This window comes from Ranitomeya imitator, chromosome 3 (assembly GCF_032444005.1).
Source record: "Ranitomeya imitator isolate aRanImi1 chromosome 3, aRanImi1.pri, whole genome shotgun sequence".
Lineage (NCBI taxonomy): Eukaryota > Metazoa > Chordata > Amphibia > Anura > Dendrobatidae > Ranitomeya > Ranitomeya imitator.
Genome location: NC_091284.1, coordinates 127,726,823 through 127,749,121, shown reverse-complemented (window position 1 = coordinate 127,749,121; position 22,299 = coordinate 127,726,823). Strand labels below are relative to the sequence as shown.

Sequence of the window (22,299 nt, the reverse complement as noted above, 5' to 3'; positions counted from 1 at the left end):
CCAGTACAATAGTAAAAATAACATTGGAAATGGTTAGTCAGTTGATGTTGACATCAGCCCTTACCATTGTGGTTTGTTTGAGTTGGCTGCTGCCTGCTTCCTGACTCTTTATCTTGCATTTATTGGAGCTCATTACACTAAACATACCGCAGTGATTGGGTGAGAGCCGCTTGTTGCACTCCGTGTGAGCATTACAAATTCTCGCTGATAAAAGAATTCCACATAACAATCTGTGGATGGAATTTAGTCTACACTTATATCCTACTCGGAGGACTTCCTAATTACCTTAATTGCTAAGTTTTCCCTGGGGATAGCAATAGTTTCTTAAGTATAGTCATAACAAGCACAGACTGAATTAAAACAGAAGTGCCCAAAACATTTTTAGTAAGGGATCTACTTTTTTTTGAGGCCTGAGTTTGGCAATCAACTTCAGGACCAGGGACAGAAGAGGACGAAGGAGCTGAAACGGTTTTGTATGTCCATTGGACCTATAAGGGTTTGTTCAGACAAGCGTTTGTCAATCAGTGTGCCAGGGCACATGGCCGATTTTCCACACACACCGACACAGTCTGCATGGAAAAAAATTGCAGCAGCATTACTTTGGTCCGTTTTATGAAGCAGAATAATGCATGGAAGGTAAAGGAAGTTAGGGCAATTGTTCCCAATGCAGATGACTAGACACATTTTTCAAAAAAATTTCCTATGTTTTGTAAGGGTGTGTTTCTATGTTCAGGTTTTTTTTATGCTCTTTTTGAAGTTAAAAGATGGAATGGTCATAAATGGATAAAACCTACAAAAAAAAGAATCCACTTGTCGATTTTGGCTTCAAAAACTACATAAAAAAACTGAACCCAGCCTTTCAGTAGAGTTGGTGCAAATTTTTCCTCGCATCCCATTCCATAGGCCGTGACATTGATCGGTGGCCATTGCATTGGAGCAGGAGTGCTGCCTCTTTTCTTCTGGCATCCACAGCTCTTCTTTTGATTATCTGACCTTGCGCACATCATTCTTTAAGCTTTAGGCAAATCAAAAGAAGAAGCACGGATGCTAGAAGAAAAGTATTCATGCTCCATGTCTTAGCAGCCACAGACAAAGGTTGCGGCCAGTGGAATGGGATGTGCAAATTGATTCAGACCAACTTAGCCTATAAGACATATATAGAAACTACCCATAACTGCTTTTAGCTCAGTGTCAAGCAGCAGCTGCAAAATCAAATATTTTAGGGTGTATAAAAAGAGAGAGAAAATCTTGTCACCCCAATGTATTATTGCCCTTTTAAAAATCACTTTTATGGCCACATCTTAAATATGGGATCCAGTTTTGGACTCCACATTTCAAAAAGGATATTTTTTAACCAATATGACCAAGTACCTTGACCTGACTAATTTGCATGGTCATTTTAAATCCATTCTGTTAGTGTAAGACATCCACTTTAGACTCCCATGATTTCAAAGGGCATTTGTAAGTCTAAGCAGCGTTGTGTGGAAAACTAAACAGTCCTGGAAGTGGAATTTTTATTATATCATATTAAACATTTTTATTATTTTTATATGAAATGTCTTGCATTGCGTTTTTCTCTAATCAATATCTTTATTTGAAGAAACCAAATGGTGCACTTCTCACAAATATATATATATATTGAGAACACATTTTATTTTCCTCTATATATTTAGCTAAAACTCCTGTGATGTTCAACAAAACTACAACTGATATATCCAGTGGCAAGCAGAGCGAGACTAAACTGTTATAGAGTATAAACCATATATATTGTTGATCTCTGACAGGAGTTGGTGGAGTTGGCGGAGTTGGTGGAGTTGGTGGTGTCGGTGGCATTGGTGCTGGACAGCTACCAGGTAAATAGGTTATAGTTAGTGGAAAAACTACTGTTCTAGCCATTCATGAAGCTCTGCTATACAGTTTCTTTAAATCGCCTTCGCCTCTATAGGAGATCACTAAGCAGAATAACATAGCCACCCTCCTGTCTACAAAGCCTCATCTCCTGTGGCCGGCGCTTGGACGCTTACATTACCGTCTCAACTATGAAAGGCTGAAATGCGAAAAACCCTTTAACTTTAGTCCAATATGAAACTACAATAAATTTGTCATATATCTTTCTTCAATTCTACTTGCAGGTGGTGTCCAACCAGGTGCTGGTGTGAAACCAGGAAAAGGACCAGGTAATAACAATGTCATTATCATTGTCCTCATATTCATGTTTTAAAAGGAAAAACCTCTTGTGATTAAAATTCTATCCAGTGTACGCAATGATATATTGCTGTCTGTGTATGAGTAAGTATTAGTGATAAGTGAGTATGCTCATTACTCAAGTTTCTCCGAGCATGCTCGGATGGTCTCCGAGTATTTCGGCGAGCTGGGAGATTTCATTTTTGTCGCCACAGCTGCATGATTTGTGGCTGCTAGGCACCCTAAATACATGCAGGGGGATTGCCTGTTTTTTAGGCAATCCCCACATGTATTCAAGCTGTCTAGCAGCCACAAATCATGCAGCTGCGTCTACATAAACTAAATCTCCAAGCATGCAGAAATACTCGGAGACCATCCGAGCATGCTCGGAGAAACTCGAGTAATGAGCATACTCACTCATCACTACAGAATAGCGGTCCCGATCATATTCTTCTTTGTAATAAGTGTACCAGTGGCAGCTGAACCTGACCACTATAGGTTTTCAGCCTCTGGATATATGCAATGCCTCTATCTATTCACTGATAGCAATGGCCAATAATAACCCTAAAGTCAACCCACTTGTATTAAAGCCCTGACACTGATGCAATCGGTCTCTGCCTTTATGAACACATTGCATACACACATCCCTCATGGCTGATCTTTGCTTCCTGACAGGTGCAGGGATCCCTGGCTTGTACCCTGGAGGAGTGGTACAAGGTGGCGCAGGTCAGAATCGTCTCTTCCTTTTCCTCTCTTCCCATCCTAGCCTACCAACTGCGATCAGGATAACCTTTCAGAATGATGAGTTAGAAGTTTCCATGAAATTATGTAATGTATTGTGATCTAAGTGAGTTTCAAAATGCAAAAATAATCCCAAATTCCATGTCCTGCAGATTAGTGTTTGTGAACATCCATCATTTTGTAGGTATATAGCAGAGGGACTCCCAAACCTTTCTTACCATGAGAGCCAACGTTCACTTTTGAGAGATGGTCACTGCCACATTCTATGCAAAGAAATCGTAGTCGCACCCTGAGCGACCATGTGAAGTTTATAATTCTCAGAATCTCACCTTAGAAAGTATCAATAGCCCTAGTTTCCTTTTATAAAATAGTAATGCCCTGAGTGCCCACTTATAAACTAATAATGCCCCAAGTGCCCCTTTAAAATAATTCTCCAATGAGTAAAATCATCTTGCGTGCCTCTTATAAAGTAATAATGGCTCCTAACAAATAGTAATGCCCATAAAAACACTGATACAGACAGTAGCAGTCACCGTGACCTGAGCATACAGCCTTGAGCCACACATCAGGGGCCTGCAAGCTACATGTTGCCAAGGAGCCACTGGTTGGGGGCTTCTGCTGTAGAGGGCACAGAGGTTCCAGCACCACTAAGGCCTTTGTGCGTGAGGAGATCAAACAATCCCTTTGTCATATGGTAGGTGTGCGGTATTTTTAGAATTTTGCGATTTTGGGTGTCAGGAACTTCAAGTTTCATCTCTATGGTCATCTATGTGCCACCATCTTCCAGAATTTGTTTGTTTGGGTTGCCCTTTCTGGCCTTATAGGCAATATGCCCAATAGAGGATATATGGTGGACAATGATTGTTATCCACTTTAACTTGCTTTAGTTTTATGTTGCTTATTAGTGATGAGCGAGTGTACTCGTTGCTCAGGTTTTCCCGAGCACGCCCGGGTGTCCTCCGAGTATTTATGACTGCTCAGAGATTACGTTTTCATCCCAGCAGCTGAATGATTTACAGCTACTAGCCTGCTTGATTACATGTGGGGATTCCCAGCAACCAGGTAACCCCCACATGTACTCAGCCTGGCTAATAGGTGTAAATCATTCAGCTGCCATGATGAAAACTAAATCTTTGAGCAGTCATAAATACTCGGAGGTCACCTGAGCGTGCTCTGGAAAACCCGAGCAAGGAGTACACTCGCTCATCACTAGTGCTTGTTCAACATGAGCATTACAAATACATAAATGCATAAATTACATAACATTCATTCTACAATTTTTTTTATTTCCATGTACCTACAGGGGGAGTACCTGGTGCATACCCAGGTGGTGTCATCCCAGGTAAGCATTATTTGGGACTTTTGTGCTTGTGACCGGTGTTCTCTATCATGTCTGCCAATAACACACATGGGAGTGGAAGTTTGCTATTATGTGTATGCACATTACTGTGAATCCTGCTGAGAAAGCAACATGTGTGTGGCTGGAGGGAAGCAATTCTTTCCAGGGACGGAAAAGCAAAAGTTGGCCTTACTCACTTTTCAGGAAGTCTCCTGGGACATATTTGTATTCACTGCGCTGTCAAGACTTATGGCTTGTGCTGGGGATTACATAATAATAAAACCTGCAGAGCAGACATTCATACCAAAGATAATTATCTAAAGACAAGGAGGCCCAAGGTGAAATGTGCCCAAATCATGTACCACAGAGGAGAGTTCACTCTATATAAAGTACACCTTTAGTTAAAAAAAAAAATATTTATCAGATGACGCCAGACATGTTTTGGGATGTTTTCTGTCCCTTTGCTCTGAACAATCAGCTGTCTCCCTTTGTTGCTTCTTCTCTCCTGTCTCCATTATGATTTTTCATGAAAACACTGAGTAAGAACTGCAGCTGCATCCCCCTCCTCCCCATTTTCTTATTGTTTTATAGTAGTGATAGAGGAGGTTTCTGAACATTTACACCAAACCTGCAGATGATGAAAGGAGAACCTGAGGATGTATCTTCACATTACAAAGTTTCTCGTATTCACATGTACTGCTGATTAATGCAAGAATAAATATACAATAAATACTTAAATATGTAGCATCAGGTCTTTTTGCATTAATTGTTAAGCAAACATTTTTCTTTAGGTGGTGGTGTCATTCCTGGTGTAACTACAGGTAATTTAAATACATTTTCTAGCTAGTGTTCAAGCGTTTTCCCTTTTCAGCATTTTGCATGCCACTGGTGTGACTGTGACTCTGCCGCTGCCCCATCGATTGTTTACCAGTTGCGGCAAGGACAGCCTATCTATAGCGCTGCAGACGATCACTGAGCTTGTGACAGCTACATGGAAGAGCTGCTGAGCCCAGTGATCGTCTGCAGTGCTGTTGACATGACGTAACCCCTGCAGCCAGTCATCAGCACTGGACCAGGGAATGTAATTACCAGCTGATTTTATTATTTTTAATAACAGTACTGTACATTAGTCTGTGGAAAATCCTGTAAATGCAGATATTTGCTTTTAGTGCACCATCACAAAAATTACGACCAGTTCAATTATATTTGTTCTTGCCAATATCATGTCTAAAAGGTTATAGAGAGAGATCCTGAAAAATCGCCTGCCCCAATAACCCCTATTTTTGTTTTATTTTCAGGAGCTGTAGTACCTCAAACAGGAGTCCAACCCGGAGCTGGAGCAAAACCAGGAAAACTTCCAGGTGAGACAGTGTACAGAATGGGCGGATATAGCAGCATATTGACTAGTCCAAACAAAAATGTACATTTTTCTAAACAGCCATTGATATACCGAGTTGTGCATTCCATACTTGTGCAGTCCGTGTGCTGTTTGATTTTAGCAATGTAATGTTTAGGAGAAACTTTGCACCTTTTTGTTTTGCCATACGCAAATATCACTGATGGTTAAAACTGACAGTGACCAAACCTTGATAAAGACATGATCCAAAACATTTTTTTGAAAGTGGTCATACATATCCAGGAGCAATAACTCAGGAAAAGCACAATGAAAAACTCTAAGAAATTGATATAGAGCGGTAACAAATTGTCCACGTTATCATGCTCTTGCTGGGCAGAAACAGATGTTCATACATAAAAAGGATTTGTTTGCCATAGTTTTGTGGTGTAGTATTGCTGCGGCTTTCCGATATACTATTACTTTTAGTTTTGTTCTTATTATATCATGTAAAGTTCTTTATTAATTCTATTTGATTCTAAAATATTTGCTACCCCTCCAAAATCATATTCATATAGTTCATGAAGTACAGATCTACTGTATCATGCTATTTGAAAGGAAATTTAACGGGAATCTGTCAGTAGGATCAATACTCATAAGCCGTCTACAGGTATATGGGCATGTAGGTCATAGGAAACTGAATAAAATGACAGCTTGTTGTCTGTGATCTGATATTTTATTCCAGAGAAATCCACATTTTTTTTATATGTAAATGAGCTGTTCCAGGCTATGGACCAGACACTGATCTCCCTGAGAATCTACCTCCAGAGCATAATTTAACCCCTTTCTGCCATCGGATGGAATAGTACGTCCGATGGCAGCATCCTCTGCATTGATGTGGGCTTCGGCGGTGAGCTGGCATCAAAGCCGGGACATGTTAGCTGTTTTATACAGCTGACATGTGCCTGCAATAGCGGTGGGTGGAATCGCGATTCACCCGCTGCTATTAGCTAGTTTAATGCCGCTGTCAAACGCTGACAGCGGCATTTAACAAGCGCTTCCGGCCATCGGGCCAGAAATGCGCGCACCGCTGACCCTCGTCACATGATCGGGGGTCATCGGTGCGTTGGCATAACAACCAGAGGTCTCCTGAAGACCTCTATGGTTGTTGATGCCAGATTGCTGTGAGCGCCACCCTGTGGTCGGCGCTCATAGCAATGTTGTAATTCTACTACATAGGAGCATTGCTCCTATGTAGCAGAGCCGATCAGGCTACGCCAGCTTCTAGTCTCCCATGGAGCCTATTGAAGTATGGCAAAAGTTAAAAAAAATATGTTTTAATAAATATGAAAGAAATATAAAGGTTTAAATCACCCCCCTTTTGCGACATTCAAAATAAAACAATAAAAATTTTTTTAAACCTACACATATTTGGTATTGCCGCATTCAGAATCGCCCGATCTATCAATTAAAAAAAAGAATTAACCCGATCGCTAAATGGCGTAGCAAGAAAAAAAATCTAAACGCCTGAATTACGTTTTTTGGTCGCCGCAACATTGCATTAAAATGCAATAATGGGCGATCAAAAGAACATATCTGCACTGAAATGGTATCATTAAAATTGTCAGCTCGGCATGCAAAAAATAAGCCCTCCCCTGACTCAAGATCCCGAAAAATGGAGACACTACGGGTCTCGGAAAACTGCACCATTTGTTTTTCACCACTTAGATAAAGTAAAATAGACGTTTTAGGTAAAAATAACCTAGTCATGTTAGGCGTCTATGAACTCATAATGACCTGGAGAATCATAATGTCAGATCAGTTTTAGCATTTAGTGAACCTAGCAAAAAAGTGAAACAAAAAACAAGTGTGAGATTGCACTTTTTTTTGCAATTTCACCGCACTTGGAATTTTTTCCCTATTTTCTAGTACACGATATGGTAAAACCAATGGTGTCGTTCAAATGTACAACTTGTCCCACAAAAATTAAGCCCTCACATGGCCATATTGATGGAAAAATAAAAAAAAGTTATGGCCCTGAGAAGGAGAGGAGCAAAAAACGAAACGCAAAACCGAAAAAAGCTCTGGGGGTGAAGGGGTTAAATAAAAGGGGGAGATACCAGTGTGAGGCAAGTAACTAACACAGAACAGGAAAACTGAACTTTGTCTTCTTGCTAACACATTTGCTACAGCTGTAACAGCTCAGTGTTCGGCCCATAGTCTTCAACAGCTCATTTACATATAAGAAAATGTGGATTTCTCTGGATTAAGATATCAGATCACAGGTATTAAAGTGACCTTTGAATCAGCTTACTATGACCTACATGCCCATATACATGATTAAGTAGGGTTGATCCTACTGACAGATTCGCTTTAACTAACGTATAAAGTAAATGTCCCTGATGAAGTTACATCTAAGTTGAACAATGCGATCCCCAATAAATCTCCCTCCATCCACAGGAAACAAAATCTTTCTGACTCCTTTACCTAACAAAAACACTAATTTGTAAGTAACAAAAACCTTACCACTTGGTGATACAAGCGTTCACCAGGTCAAAAGTGGCCAGCTTTTTCTCTTATTTTATTCTTGTTACTCCCCTGAGTATTATGGATTTTTGTTTATCTCTTTTTTTTACAAATCTGCCATAAAGTATAGGCCTTTTTATTCAATGCTAATTTTTATGGTCTTTACCAAGAGGGTGTGGTTTACAGGATAAGTATACATAGCAGCCTCAAGAAACAACCCCAGAGAATGATGTGGGCTACATCACCTTGAAAAACACAATAAGAGTTAGCACTAAATATAGGGGCCCATGTCTCTGGAACTGTGTGGCAGATAAAAAAAAACAACACTAAAATACTCGAGAGTAGAGGAAATAAAACAATAGCAAAACTGACCACTGGTGATGGGTCCTCTTTAAAAAGGTTGTCCCATAAACAATATATATTGTTTATACACTGAATAGGTGGTAAATGTATGATAACTGTGGGTTAGATCACCTGGATCCTCACCAATCACAAAACAAGGCTCCTAAAGTCCCCTGTGTGAATGGATTAATAGTGATCATGAGTGACGATTGCTCCATACAATGTCTATAGAAGTGGTTGCACATACTTACTAATGCAAATACAGGGGACTTCATGCCTTCCATGCCTCAAGTTCTCGGGATCAAAGGGGATACCAGCAATGCAGGTCTCCAGTAGGACATCATAGAATACGAATTATAATCATTTTCTTTGATCAATTTAACAGGTGCTGGCATTCCTGGGGCATTCCCAGGCGGAGTACTGCCCGGATCAGGTAAGCATCAAAGATATGTTTTATTATTTCCACAGTTCTACCATCTTCAATGATGGTTCTAATTTACCAAACAAAACCAGATACCAATTGTCAATATACACAATCACTGATAATGTTAAGTACTGGAACATAACAATGCACTTGACTCAGAGGAAAATTACATTTTATGAAAATTCTTCTACCCTACTTGACTATTTGCCCATAAAATCAATTATTTATTTTTAGGTGTACGATACCCAGGAGTTGGTGTTCTCCCTGGAGTGGCCACTGGGAGTGGAGTCAAACAGAAACCTCAAGGTCAGAATTACTTTCAATCACAGCTGTGTATTTACTACTTATTATTATTATTATTATTTATTGTTATAGCGCCATTTATTCCATGGCGCTTTAAATGTGAGGAGGGGTATACATAATAAAAACAAGTACAATAATCTTAAACAATACAAGTCATAACTGGTACAGGAGGAGAGAGGACCCTGCCCGCGAAGGCTCACAATCTACAAGGGATGGGTGAGGATACAGTAGGCTGGTCATGCAGCGGTTTGGTCGATCGGTGGTTACTGCAGGTTGTAGGCTTGTCGGAAGAGGTGGGTCTTCAGGTTCTTTTTGAAGGTTTCGATGGTAGGCGAGAGTCTGATGTGTTGTGGTAGAGGGTTCCAGAGTAGGGGTGATACGCGAGAGAAATCTTGTATACGATTGTGGGAAGAGGAGATAAGAGGGGAGTAGAGAAGGAGATCTTGTGAGGATCGGAGGTTGCGTGTAGGTAAGTACCGGGAGACGAGGTCACAGATGTATGGAGGAGACAGGTTGTGGATGGCTTTGTACGTCATTGTTAGGGTTTTGTAGTGGAGTCTCTGGGCAATGGGGAGCCAGTGAAGGGATTGACAGAGGGGAGAGGTCGGGGAATAGCGGGGGGACAGGTGGATTAGTCGGGAAGCAGCGTTTAGAATAGATTGGAGGGGTGCGAGAGTGTTAGAGGGGAGGCCACAGAGCAGGAGGTTGCAGTAGTCAAGGCGAGAGATGATGAGGGCATGAACTAGGGTTTTTGCAGATTCATGGTTGAGGAATGAATGGATTCGTGAAATATTTTTGAGTTGAAGTCGGCAGGAAGTGGAAAGGGCTTGGATATGCGGTTTGAAGGAGAGATCAGCGTCAAGGATTACCCCGAGGCATACTTCCATGCTACCCAACAACACCACATACTGCCACTACATATATACTCATTTAATAGTTACAGCCAAAGACTGGTTCTTGCAAAATTCATATATCTGAAGCTTGAGTCTCAGACAATACCCACACTTATCATGGTGATGGCTTGCGTTAGGGATTTTGAGGGAATTCCTCCTGAAACCTTTTAATAAAAATTTTGATAGGAGGTATACTTAGGACAAAACAGAAACACAGTGTTAAACTTCATGCACACCTTGAGTAGATGTGGTACATAATAGTTGATAAGAAATAGTGGCTTAATGGCACCTTCTACCCAACACCTAGACATTTGGAAACTTGCCACACTAGCCCTCATAGTTACATCCCTTAAAAGTAAATAATTGTGAAGTTTACAGTATGTTTTTCTTCTAAGACCAAGATCTTTTAGTCTTACTATGTATTAACGCTCACCTTTGATTTTAGGTGCTGGTGGTGCTTTAGGTGGAATCCCAGGTAAGCATGCTTTGGAGGTGAACGTTACAGTTCCACACTAGAATACTTCCTTTATACTCCATTTATAAGGCTTAATTTACATACATTTCATATGTCCAGCTAAATCTTTAATCAAGTTTAGAGCAGCAATAAGAGGGACGTCTGCAGTACTTAACTTCATGAATCTCCTACCGATCCAGTTCCAAAGCTGTCCAGGTTCATGCTTGCCTCCCCTTTCTGGTTTTGTCCTGAAAAAGCTAGGAAATGCCCATTTAATCAATAAGTGGCAGCAGTGGTGACCTAGCTAGGAAGTAATAAGTGAAGACCTGGGGATGATAGGAACTGAAGTAGAGGGGGATCGGTGGAGGGGAATATTGATGCTTTTGTTTTTTTTATGCCATTTGGAGCCTTTTTGCCATTTAACTCCATTAAATATTCAAAGGCCATGAAGTCAAGTTGAATACATATATCTTATTATCTACATAACAAAGAAAAAATTAGAAGGCAGTATTTGCATGTAAGCACATTGAGATATTCTACAACTATCCCTGCCACAACCACTGTAAAAGTAAATTGTTTTATTATATACAAAGTCATACTAAGGCAACAAGCCAGCAGATAGTTCTAGAAATCTGCAAACGTTCTGAAAATATTTGCATTAGTTAACATTTCTGGTTGAGGAAGCCCGTGTCAAGTAGTGTTGTCCTTTCCTTTACCCCACCCTGTGGTCACTCATAAGCCAGTTAAGATAATGGTGCAGAGAAGAGCAGGAGCCATTAACGTGCAGATAGATGTTCTGTGCTTCATGGTATCAGAAAAGGGAACAGTACACGGAAACCAAACCCTCATTATTCTGAATGAAAAATATTGTTTTTTTAGCGACTCTTGGAATCATTAGTCCAATGTAAAACCAAATTAAAAATGTGTCCTATGTGAAAACAAAAAATGAAGATTCAAAATTAGAAAGATGTATCAAATTGCTGATTAAAGCACATTAATTATTGTGGTTTGAACTACTTTAAATCAAGAATATAATTTTTTTTATAATTTGAGCAGTCTTAACATTTTTCCCTTAATCGGAGTTTGCCTGTACATCATTCAGAGACTAGTGACATATACATATACAGTATTTATTATTGTATTAATATTATTTATTCTAATTTTTGCTGGTGTCTATATTGTTTTAATATTGTTTATTCAAATTTTTTACTGGTGTCTAATTCTGTTTATTTACATACGGTAATTTACTTGAACATTATTGTTATATATTTTAGGTTTTGGTGGGTTTGGTGGACAGCAGCCTGGTGTACCCTTAGGATATCCTATTAAAGCTCCCAAACTACCAGGTATGTATTTTTTGTATTCTTTTGTATTTAGGATGTCCTCTTAAATGGGCTGTCTCATCTTCAAAAGTTCTTTTTAAATTGGCCTAAGGATTGGCTGTTTGTTGGGGTTCTGGTATCAAATCTTCTTTACTTGTGGGTAAATGCAAAGTCCAAGATAGTGGTTAGAAGGTCAGGTAAATAGCTTGGCTAAAACATCATGCATAGCAGAGCTAGGACATCTATACGTTTCAAGAGCAATGCACCCTTAGTCTTCATGCTATATATGCGCCAACTCACACAATGGAGAAGATGTAGAATTTAAATTCTCCATCTTCACTGATGATCCGATTTTTGCATGCGAGAGAATCGGATCACAATGAAATGACACTCGGCTCACACTCGCAGCAGAGTTTGAGCCGCAGGTCATTTGCATATATCATCCGATTTTCTTCCATGAGAGAATCACCGGATGCTATATGCTAGTGTTAGAGAAAGCTAAAGCTTGTGAAACCTGTTGAAAAGTTGCTGGACATGTCCTCCTCTGGTAGACCAAGCCAATTTTTTAAATTTTGATGCATACATGGTGCAAAAAGTAAATTTTGCACAATTTTTTGGCAAGCTGTTTTTGCGCCTCTTTGGGGCTCAGCTTAGGGCCGTGTTCACACGTTCATTATTTGGTCAGTATTTCACATCAGTATTTGTAAGCCAAAACCAGGAGTGGAACAATCAGAGGAAAAGTATAATAGAAACACGTCACCACTTCTGACCAAATTCTGAACGTGTGAACGTGGCCTACGCCAAAAACTGGTATAAACGTTAAAAAAAATTGAGCCTATTGTTTAGAGAAGACCATTGTATTATCTTATTTAAAATTATAATTAATCATTTTCCTTTAAATTAAAAATTCTCTTCCCCTTTCCAGGTGGATACGGGCTTCCTTACACGTCAGGCGTACCTGGAGGTTTCGGTGGTAAGTGCACTGAGTATTTGAAAATGGTCTAAATGGTTTAATGTGAGAGAGAAAATGTCTCTAAAACCATTTGGAAAGTTTACTTTCAACGAATCAAGACGCACTGCTCTGTTAAAACGGGGGTAACATTGAGCAGGCTCAGGCTGAGGACCCTAGGAGAGCAGAAATAAATAAACTATTCAATGTTATTATTCCAGTATAGTTTCTGGCATGTAGAGTATTCCGTGAAATCTGTTTCTATGTAACAACGTTAAAACTATGTGAAAAAAAAGGTCTGGCCAATACAAGGATAATTTATAACTCTCTGTGACATGCAATGAGTGGGTTTGACGTTAATAGCCTTCTAATCTACACCATTCTCCTAACAGCCAGCTGAGAGGTCTGATAAAGGGGCTCCAAAGTTTGACTCTTGGGGGGGAAATACCAGCGCTGCTTGTAAGCACGTAACCCATTAGGTAGATTTGGAAGGGTCATTAAATGTAAATCTCCTGGGTATTATCTATCATAAACATTTCTTTGTTGCATTCCACTAAAATGAGTGAAAATAACAATAAAGGTTCAAATTCTACTAAAGGTCATAAATAGATACTGTATGTAGGACAGTTTTTTCATATAGTGAGTAGATAGCCAAGATATATATCTTTCCTGTTTCATATAGTGAAGCATTTGATATCAGGAATAGTTTTTCTGATCAAAATTGACCGGAATTCTGATGCACATGGTGTGCTCCACATTTATAAAAAATAATTATATCACCATGTTTTTACTGACCCATCTGAGATCAGCATAATGTAGGGACATAGACACTATTTTCAGTAGTGTATCACTAATCTTTAATAATCTTAATAATCATTTATCACTTACCACGCTTCTTACGGTTTTATCTGCTGTAGCCCTTCTTGTCTTCTCAATGATGAGCTCCTGCTATCCCCACCCCCTGCTGATAAGCAGCTTTCTGTCTATGCACAGTGAAGGCAGAAAGCAGTCAATCAGTGGTGCAGGTGGAGTTAGACAAAGCTCATCATTGAGAAGACTAGCAGATAATACAGTGATATGATTAAAATTACAGCAGATGCCCGGTAATTGACCCAGGGCTGGTATCAGGATTTATGTCCCTATTTTCAGCTTTTCTTAGATTGAGAAGCATAAACCAGGTGTCTGATTCCTTTTATGATAAGAGATGTGTGTTAGACATGGAATAAGAGGCATGGCTTAGTGAGAAATTGTCGAGACTTGGTTGGAAAACTTGCGGTGCTAAAATGCGTCATTGTGCAAAAGTTTTGGTTTGAACAAAAGACAAGAGTTGGTGTAACATTAGGCAAAGGCTTCGCAATATGAGCCAAGTTTATTCTCCAGTAAGTCTCTGTCTATTTATTAGAGTCTTCTCTGATTAGAAGGATTGTATCATGAGAACAACACTAGACCATGTATTGTACAACATAGACAGCGGTCTCCTACTAGAACACGGAGCTGTTCATGTAAAGGAGGGCCCAAGCCACCCTTATATCACGAGGTGAACAATTCATCAGAATGGTCGCCAATGTAATTCTGCTTTTCCTACATCAGTAGAAGTATCTGACTGGTACAGCATCTCCTGGCCACATCAGCTGTTTCATGGGCACAGGGATTGGTTGACTGCCCCCAAGATTTTGAAAGTAAATTTTAAATACCATGTATTAATTTTTTTTATAGATTTTTATAGCAGTTTGAGCTTTAAATCCCTTTAGCCATCACTAGGAGGAGCTTAGCGGTTTGTTATTCAGTTTAGTGTGTAAATTGTAAGCTCCCTCTAGTGGTGCTTCAAGGAAATTAAAATGTGATCAATCATGTAACTTTTTTGGTTATATCTGAAAATGAAATTATTAGAATACAACCGCTGCGGTGATATATTACATTGAGTCTGTCACTACATTTAACCTATCTAAACTATTATTATAGGGATACAGGTTATGGGCGGCTGAGGAGAGTGATACTTGTATGTATGTAGAGTTATATCCCAGGCACCGTCCTCCCCAGAGCCTGGAAAAGGTTATCAATAAAAAGTGATAAAAGAGGATTTATCTACAACAAGGCATCTGATATAAGGCATACAGGCATCATTCTCCTCAGCCATCTATATGTATGCCGAAATTAATAGTTTAGATTGGTCAAATGTAGTGACAGATTCCCTTCAAGAAATGTATCAATATGTTGTACATATGTAGATAAAGATAAAAGTAAAAAGATATTGAAAAGATGGATGACATGGAACCATATTTTAGCTGTCATTGATTTAATATTGGAGGCATATGGGGTATTCCCATCTTAGAAATTGATATCACATCTTCAAGGCATATGCTATAAATGTCTGATAGATGCAGGTCCTACTTCTTGAGACTGGACACCGTGTTGTGACACCAGGAATGGAGGGGTGGACACACAAGCTTCCATGGATATAGGAATATCCTTTTAACTGTATGAATAAAGGGGTATTTCCATCTTTACAAGCTATTACCATCTAGAGGATAGGTGATAACTTTCTAATTGGTGGAGGTCTGACTGCTTTCACCCCCCAATGATACCAAGAGCCCGGAGTTCTGTAGAGCTAAGCAAAGTTTCTGTTGATGCAACTTCCTTAGCCTGGGATACCAGAAAACTTTACAACCTCTTTCTCCAAAGTGAATCTGTCAACAGGTTTTTAACACCTAATCTGAGAGCAAACATTTACTTTCATGGAAGATATCTCCAAAAGGTGGCACTAACAGGATAGTCATCTTTCCTTCCTGAAGAGTGATAATTTGTGTGTTTCTCCAATGGAACATTGCCAGCGACACTGTAAACTCAGCTGATCTCCTAAAAGGGAATCTGTCACCATTTTTGTCCCATCTAATCTGAGTAGAGCGTAATGTAGAGACCGAGGCTATGATTCAAACAATGTGTCACTTACTGGGCTGCTTGCTGTAGTTTTGACAAAGTCATTGTTTTATCATCTGGAGATTATAGCGAGTGGTGGAGGAGAGAGGACCCTGCCCACGAGGGCTCACAATCTACAAGGGATGGGTGAGGATACAGTAGGCGAGGGTAGAGCTGGTCATGCAGCGGTTTGGTCGATTGGTGGTTACTGCAGGTTGTAGGCTTGTCGGAAGAGGTGGGTCTTCAGGTTCTTTTTGAAGGTTTCCATGGTAGGCGAGAGTCTGATATGTTGTGGTAGTGAGTTCCAGAGTTGGGGGGGGGGCGCACAGGAGATATTCTGCTTCATCTTTCAAGAATGCTATGCTACAATGTTACTTTAAATGCCCAGTTCACACTCCTTTCTCACCCGGGTCCATTTCTACAAAGCATTCAAGCAGTCTGTATATGAGTCTTTCGCTATCTGATTAATGGGGATGGAAAGCAGAGAGGCTCTGACAGGGATGGTCCCCAACACAGACTGTTTTAATATAATGCAGTGCTTCTAGTTGAGTAGCAGTTATCAGCAGCTTGTAAAGGATCATAATGTAAAATAAAAAAATCAGCGCGTTTCAAATCAATACCTGGAGTATAATTAATTTAGAAAAAAAAGGTTAGTTACTAAAAAAAGCCAATTTGACACAATTCAGAAAGTCTCACATAGATCCCATAGCTCGGACCTTCTTATTAACAAGGACTGTTCACCGTGTTATAGGCCCTGCTGGTGCTGGAGCTGGTGGCAAGGCTGGATACCCTACTGGAACTGGTATGTGCCAAGACAAATGGTAAAGATGCGGGAACCATTTTAACTGATCTCGGCTGTGTTTAACATACCGCAGCGCTGACAGTTGTTGTTGTATAACTTGTAGTAACCATGTAACTGCTCCCTAGGTAATTTTCAGTTATATCATTTTGCGTTTTTATTGTGTATATATATATATTACCATTCTGTTCAGCATCTGCTTTGAATATTGCACCAAATTTATTCTGTGCTGCTAAGCATGGAAATGATAATTTACTATAGGTTTTACAATTATCTATGGACGGTTCATTTAATTTGTTCTGTCTACATTGTGTTGGCGAGAAACGACTTAACCATTACTCCTATTAAATGTAATCTAGTTTCCTGCTTTCATCTTTTGTGTAAGGGTTGTGATGTAATATGAGCCTGTGTGCTCTGACTGCGCTGAACGTGGTGACATCGACTGACTAGACTTCCTCTTCTGTTCTTAGGGGTTGGGGCTCAAGCGGCAGCTGCTAAAGCCGCAGCTAAAGCAGCAAAATATGGAGGTGAGGCATTCTGTCCATTCATTTGCAACTCATTATTCCAAATGTTACGCTTCTGAGGCTCACATTTAGGATCATTTTTACTTTTTTCCTCTCCATTAGGCTATTAATTAAAAAGAACTGTCAGCAGGATTTCACCCCAAACTACATGTGTATGTATGGTATTTCCTTCAAGGACAAATCCAGAGATACCCTTACATGGTCAGTAGTCATAAGGGAACGTGCCCGGATAAGGTGTTATCCAAACATGCTCGTGTGATAGCAGAGTGTCTTCGGCGTCCTCGAAAAATATGTCCGAGTCCATGTGGCTGCATGTCTCGTGGCTGTTGGACAGCCGCAACACCTGCGGGGATTGTCTGTTAGGTAATCCCTCCATGTGTTGCAGCTGTCGAACAGCCGTGAGACATACAGCCGCGGGGGATTCGAACATATTTTTCAAGCACGCCGAAGACACTCTGCTAGCACACGAGCATGTTCAGATAATAATAATCTTTATTTTTATATAGCGCTAACATATTCCATAGCGCTTTACAGTTTGCACACATTTTAATAGCTGTCCCCGATGGGGCTCACAATCTAAGTAACACCTTATCCGAGCACGTTCACTCATCATCACTACTGGTCAGCCCTTTCTTAAGTTCAGTTACTAAGTAATCAGCATTTGAACTGATCTACAAAGGAGGCTGAAGAACTAGAACTTGTAGATCTGACACCTCTGTTACTCCAGCTCCATTTTCCACCAAGCGCCGCCTCCACATGTTTTACTATAGAAAAAATAGTTTGCACTCAAAATTTTAAGTAGAGGTGCAGGAGAAGTGGGTTGTGGTCCCAATGCACACAGGAAGGAAAATTCACTCTCAAAAGTTGATACTTTGAAAAGTGATTTTATTGATTAGCATACATAGATAAGGTGAATCGGATGGGGTAAATAAGCAACAAAATAAAGAACATTTCAACCTGTCCCTGGTCTTTGTCAAGGTATAAACCACCCCATCTCCAAGCTTAGCACATTCTGCAAAGTATCATCTTTTGAGAGTGCAGTGGATTTTCCCAATTCTTTTATTGCTGTGTGATTTCAGGCAAAGCAAGCATGAAGGAGTTGTTGCTGGGCAAAAAATAGAGCTGGAGTGACAGAGATGCCAGATTTACAACTAGCTCCTCAGCTTCCTTTGCACATTAATTCAAATACTGATTTCTTAGTGATGGAAGAACATACTGGCCATGTAAAGGTGTTGCTGGACTTGCCTTTGAAAGACCTGTGCATATAAATAGTTTGGGGGGCTGAAATTCGGCTGACAGATTCCCTTTAACCCTGCTGTTCTGTTCGGTCTGGGGAGACCTATTTTGAACTTTGGTATTTTTTGGGGTGTTCAAGATGCGGTTCTGAAACTTGTGGTTGATTGACTTAAATGAGGATGGGTCGGTCGGCCACGGGTTTCAGAGCCGCATCTTGAATATTTTAAAGAATATTGAAGTTCAAAGTCGGTCATTTTTGACCAACAGAACAGCAGGGTTAAAGGAAAACAATGCCAATCATCATGTGTACTTGTCAGGTTTTAGTTCATAGAAAGTAGGAATCCCATATTGCCTTTACCATAATGACATATCTATGCTGCCAAGTTGGGATTTCTTTTTCAACAACAGCTCCACTGTTATTCAGTATATAGTATGTGTCTGATTAGGCACCAAATCCCTATTCACATATTGACATTGACAGGCACAGCCAATTGACAAGAGTGGCGCTGTTTCTGGGTAAACGAAGACCCTTTCACCTAAGCCTGGATATTCTCATTCTATTTTACCTTTCATTTATTCATTTTGCTGGAAATCCAAATATGTGGAGTAATATAGCATGATGCATATGACTTGTGTTCTGTAAGCAATTGACTTAATCTTAAAGATGTTTGCTTTTTTCCATCTGTAAAACTATTTTTCGCAGTAACGCCTTTGAACAATCACGGCTGATAAATAGCATCTTTGAAGTCCTGATAATGTAATCCTGTTTATGGATTTTTTAGGAATTATGTAATAATAACTTGGGGCAGCAGAAAATAACTTGCCTCTCGGTATATGGAAAATACTGTGGAAAAAAAAAAGGATTTTATTCACATAATAACGACCCGATGTTTTTACTTAGGCAATATTCACCTTATTAAAGGTTTTGTAGACCCTTCATTGTGGCTTTGTTTCGTAATTGTGTGCAAGTCATGAAAATGAAAACTTCAAGACAGGGTAGACCTTTCCGAAAACAGTTTGCATATCATAATGGGCATCCGAGGTGCTAAAACCTTCACTAATTACTAAAATGATGAGGCAAAAACAGTAAAGACTAATAGGCTTTCAACTGATCCATGGTCCGGTTTGGGAAGAGGTCACCATTGAGTGTTGAGCAGCATTGAGTATTTCTGTCCCTTCAATTTTGTGCCTCAACTGATCAAAACATCTAGTTTGTTCTTTGTGTTGCGTGAAAAGTTTTCCATAAATGCAATTATTCTATAATTGTAGCAATTAGAGGTCATTTAATATGTATATACGGTACTTATCATGCTTCTTTATTAATTTGAGCAGCAGCTGCAGCTGGAGGTATACCAGGAGGAATACCCGGAGCTGTTCCTGGTGCTGTACCTGGTTTTTATCCTGGAGCTGCTGGTACACTGCCAGGTGGTGGAGTATTGCCAGGAGCAGGTAGGGTTTCTAAACAAGTCAAAACATTAAATCTGCAAAGCTACATTTTCATGAACTTTTTAAATTAATCTTGTGTTATCTATCAGGAATACCTCAATTAGGAGTTCAGCCTGGTGGAAAACCTCCAAAATATGGCAAGTTAATAATAATGTATCCTATATCATATTCTTAATGCATCGCGTGTTCCTCTATTGCTCTTTTAATATAAGGTAACAGCAACATTGAAAGGTTTCAAATTTCGGAGCAAATTTATTTTATTTGAAATGTTGCATTTACACTGAAAGATTTTCATGAACTAGTGTTCCATCGAAAGCTTGATGACGATAATCTTACACCGTAAACAGACTGCCAATCACCTGAAGAATGAGCAAAGCACTAGTTCATTGGGTGAAATGAGCTTCTGATCTGCATAAAAGATCAACGTTCTCGACAGCACATCATCCTATGTAAACAGGACTGATGCTGCTAAGAACAATGGCAGGGTATGCGCACTCACAATCTATTACAGATCGTTAAGTGCGCATCGTTAAGCTCGGTCTACTTGTCTAAACCGATTGTTAAATATTTATTGATTTTTTTGGTCATTTAAAGCTGAAAATTAATTAAGGAAAAGAGACCTTCAGTGTTCTGCCTTTAAAAAACTACACTTATGTCATATGTTTTTTATATTCCTCACAAATACACCACTACTGTATATATTGCTATACAGTTTCTACAGAAATATCTACTGAGACTGCCCTTGTGCTACTATCATGCAAATTGATGGAAAATTTAACAGAGTAAATAAATATTTCCTAAGGTGTACCTGGGGTTGGCGGTGTGCCTGGAGTAGGAGGAGTACCAGGAGTTGGTGGGATCCCTGGCGTTGGTGGTATCCCCGGAGTTGGTGGCATCCCTGGAGTTGGTGGCATCCCTGGAGTTGGTGGCATCCCTGGTGTTGGTGGTGTCCCTGGCGTTGGTGGTGTTCCTGGAGCTGGTAAGTTATTCAAAAACTACTGAAAGAGGAACTTTCACTTGCTTGAAAAAATCAGTTAAACAACTTACAAAAATATCTGAACTCCCCTGATTGTGCTTTTACAGTTTGTTCTTCATCAATCAATTACAAAAATCTTTACATTTGTTCTTTTTGAGCACAGTACGTGAAATTTATGATTTGCAATCCAACTGTATGTTTCTTCACTTTCTTCTCTGTGGACCATGTGCCTTCACCCCTCATACCCAGACTTGAAATCTATCAGCCTAAGATGCTGCAGAACTGTGATTGCCAGAGTCTGGGAAGAAGGGGTGATAGCACACGCCACCACAGAAAACTTTCAAGAAACTACGAGTTGGACTGCAGAGCAGAAATTTCACAAAGTGCGCTTCAGAAGAAACAAATGTGAATATCTCTGTAATGGACTGACACAGTGCTAAAGTAAGGTAATAAGTAAACTTTTTTAAGCAAGTGATAGGTTCTCTTTAAGATGATCACATATTTAAAGATAATACAGAATAATATAATTAACTATAACATGTATGGCATGACATAATGTTAATAATCAGTATCTTTTGTTAATCTTGCTTTTGTAAAATAAGTTATGTTCCTGTTTTTTTTAAATCTTTTTAATGTGTAGGTGTTGGTGTTAAACCACCTAAGACTGGAGGTGAGTTGTTGGCAAAATTATGTCTATTCAATGTAATAAAAATCTTGTAAAGAAAAATGGTGTAACTCTTATGTTAGTCACTAGTCACGGACTAGCTGTGAGGCAGCGTGATAAAGAGGTCCAAGGTCAAAAGCCAGGAAGGTATGTCAAAGACAGAGTATAAGACAAACGGATAGTCAGGAGCAAAGTCCGGAGTCTGGTAACTAAAGTTAGAATAGGTAAAATGCAAAAGGAGTTATACAGACGGGTAGTCGAAAGACAAATCCAAGGTCCAGCAACAAAATATTAGAATATCAAAATACAGAGAACAGAGTGAGCACACCATTGAGCTGAATCTACAATTGCCAATGACCTGACATTGTCAACCAGTTAAATATCCTGGCAATTACCTGGAAAAGAAAACACCTGGAGGAAATCCAAAAACAACACTGACAGCCCGAAATGCCCCTGCTATTCATAGGGTGGCTGAGCTGTCACTCGCAGTATCCCTAGAACACAGTTAGAATCATGACAGTAACTGGGTACAATTACACAATTACGTCAACCATGCTAAACAATAGTAAACTAGCTGTGTAAGAGTTAGAGCTAGACTTTACATCTTACAGGGTAGAGATTCATTTCATGGCCTTAGCCCTCTGTCTAAATAGTGGCTTGTTGGCACCCTCTCCTTCCTACAGTAAATGTCCTGCCATACTATTACTGTAAATGAATGGTAGCTAAATGTGAAATATTAAATTACTTGTATGTTATTTTCTCATTACAGCTGGCTATGGCGTTGGAGGACTTCCTGCTGGAGGTGTGTGTTTTATTATATCCTCTCAATAACTGATAGGAGAAATGTAGCAAAAAAAAAATCACACTTGTTCATGCCTTACAAATAAATATACAGTATATTTGTAGCATATGTGCTATCCTTCCACAC

The 22,299-nt window shown here is 39.6% G+C and overlaps 1 protein-coding gene across 17 annotated transcripts in view; it reads left to right on the top strand.

The window, feature by feature from the left end:
• ELN (elastin) overlaps positions 1–22,299 on the top strand; it is a 109,563-nt gene that overhangs the window by 56,954 nt on the left and 30,310 nt on the right. For 13 of the 17 annotated variants that reach the window (XM_069761432.1, XM_069761431.1, XM_069761427.1 and 10 more), the window contains exons 9-26: positions 1,785–1,853; positions 2,133–2,177; positions 2,860–2,910; positions 4,229–4,267; positions 5,056–5,085; positions 5,563–5,625; positions 8,851–8,898; positions 9,124–9,195; positions 10,531–10,560; positions 11,814–11,885; positions 12,787–12,834; positions 16,478–16,528; positions 16,996–17,052; positions 19,618–19,734; positions 19,821–19,868; positions 20,534–20,710; positions 21,348–21,377; positions 22,141–22,173. In XM_069761432.1, the coding sequence (XP_069617533.1) occupies positions 1,785–1,853; positions 2,133–2,177; positions 2,860–2,910; positions 4,229–4,267; positions 5,056–5,085; positions 5,563–5,625; positions 8,851–8,898; positions 9,124–9,195; positions 10,531–10,560; positions 11,814–11,885; positions 12,787–12,834; positions 16,478–16,528; positions 16,996–17,052; positions 19,618–19,734; positions 19,821–19,868; positions 20,534–20,710; positions 21,348–21,377; positions 22,141–22,173 (1,080 nt within the window). The remainder of the gene's footprint in view (positions 1–1,784; positions 1,854–2,132; positions 2,178–2,859; positions 2,911–4,228; positions 4,268–5,055; positions 5,086–5,562; positions 5,626–8,850; positions 8,899–9,123; positions 9,196–10,530; positions 10,561–11,813; positions 11,886–12,786; positions 12,835–16,477; positions 16,529–16,995; positions 17,053–19,617; positions 19,735–19,820; positions 19,869–20,533; positions 20,711–21,347; positions 21,378–22,140; positions 22,174–22,299) is intronic. The other 4 variants (XM_069761419.1, XM_069761420.1, XM_069761418.1 and 1 more) reach the window with 4 other exon arrangements.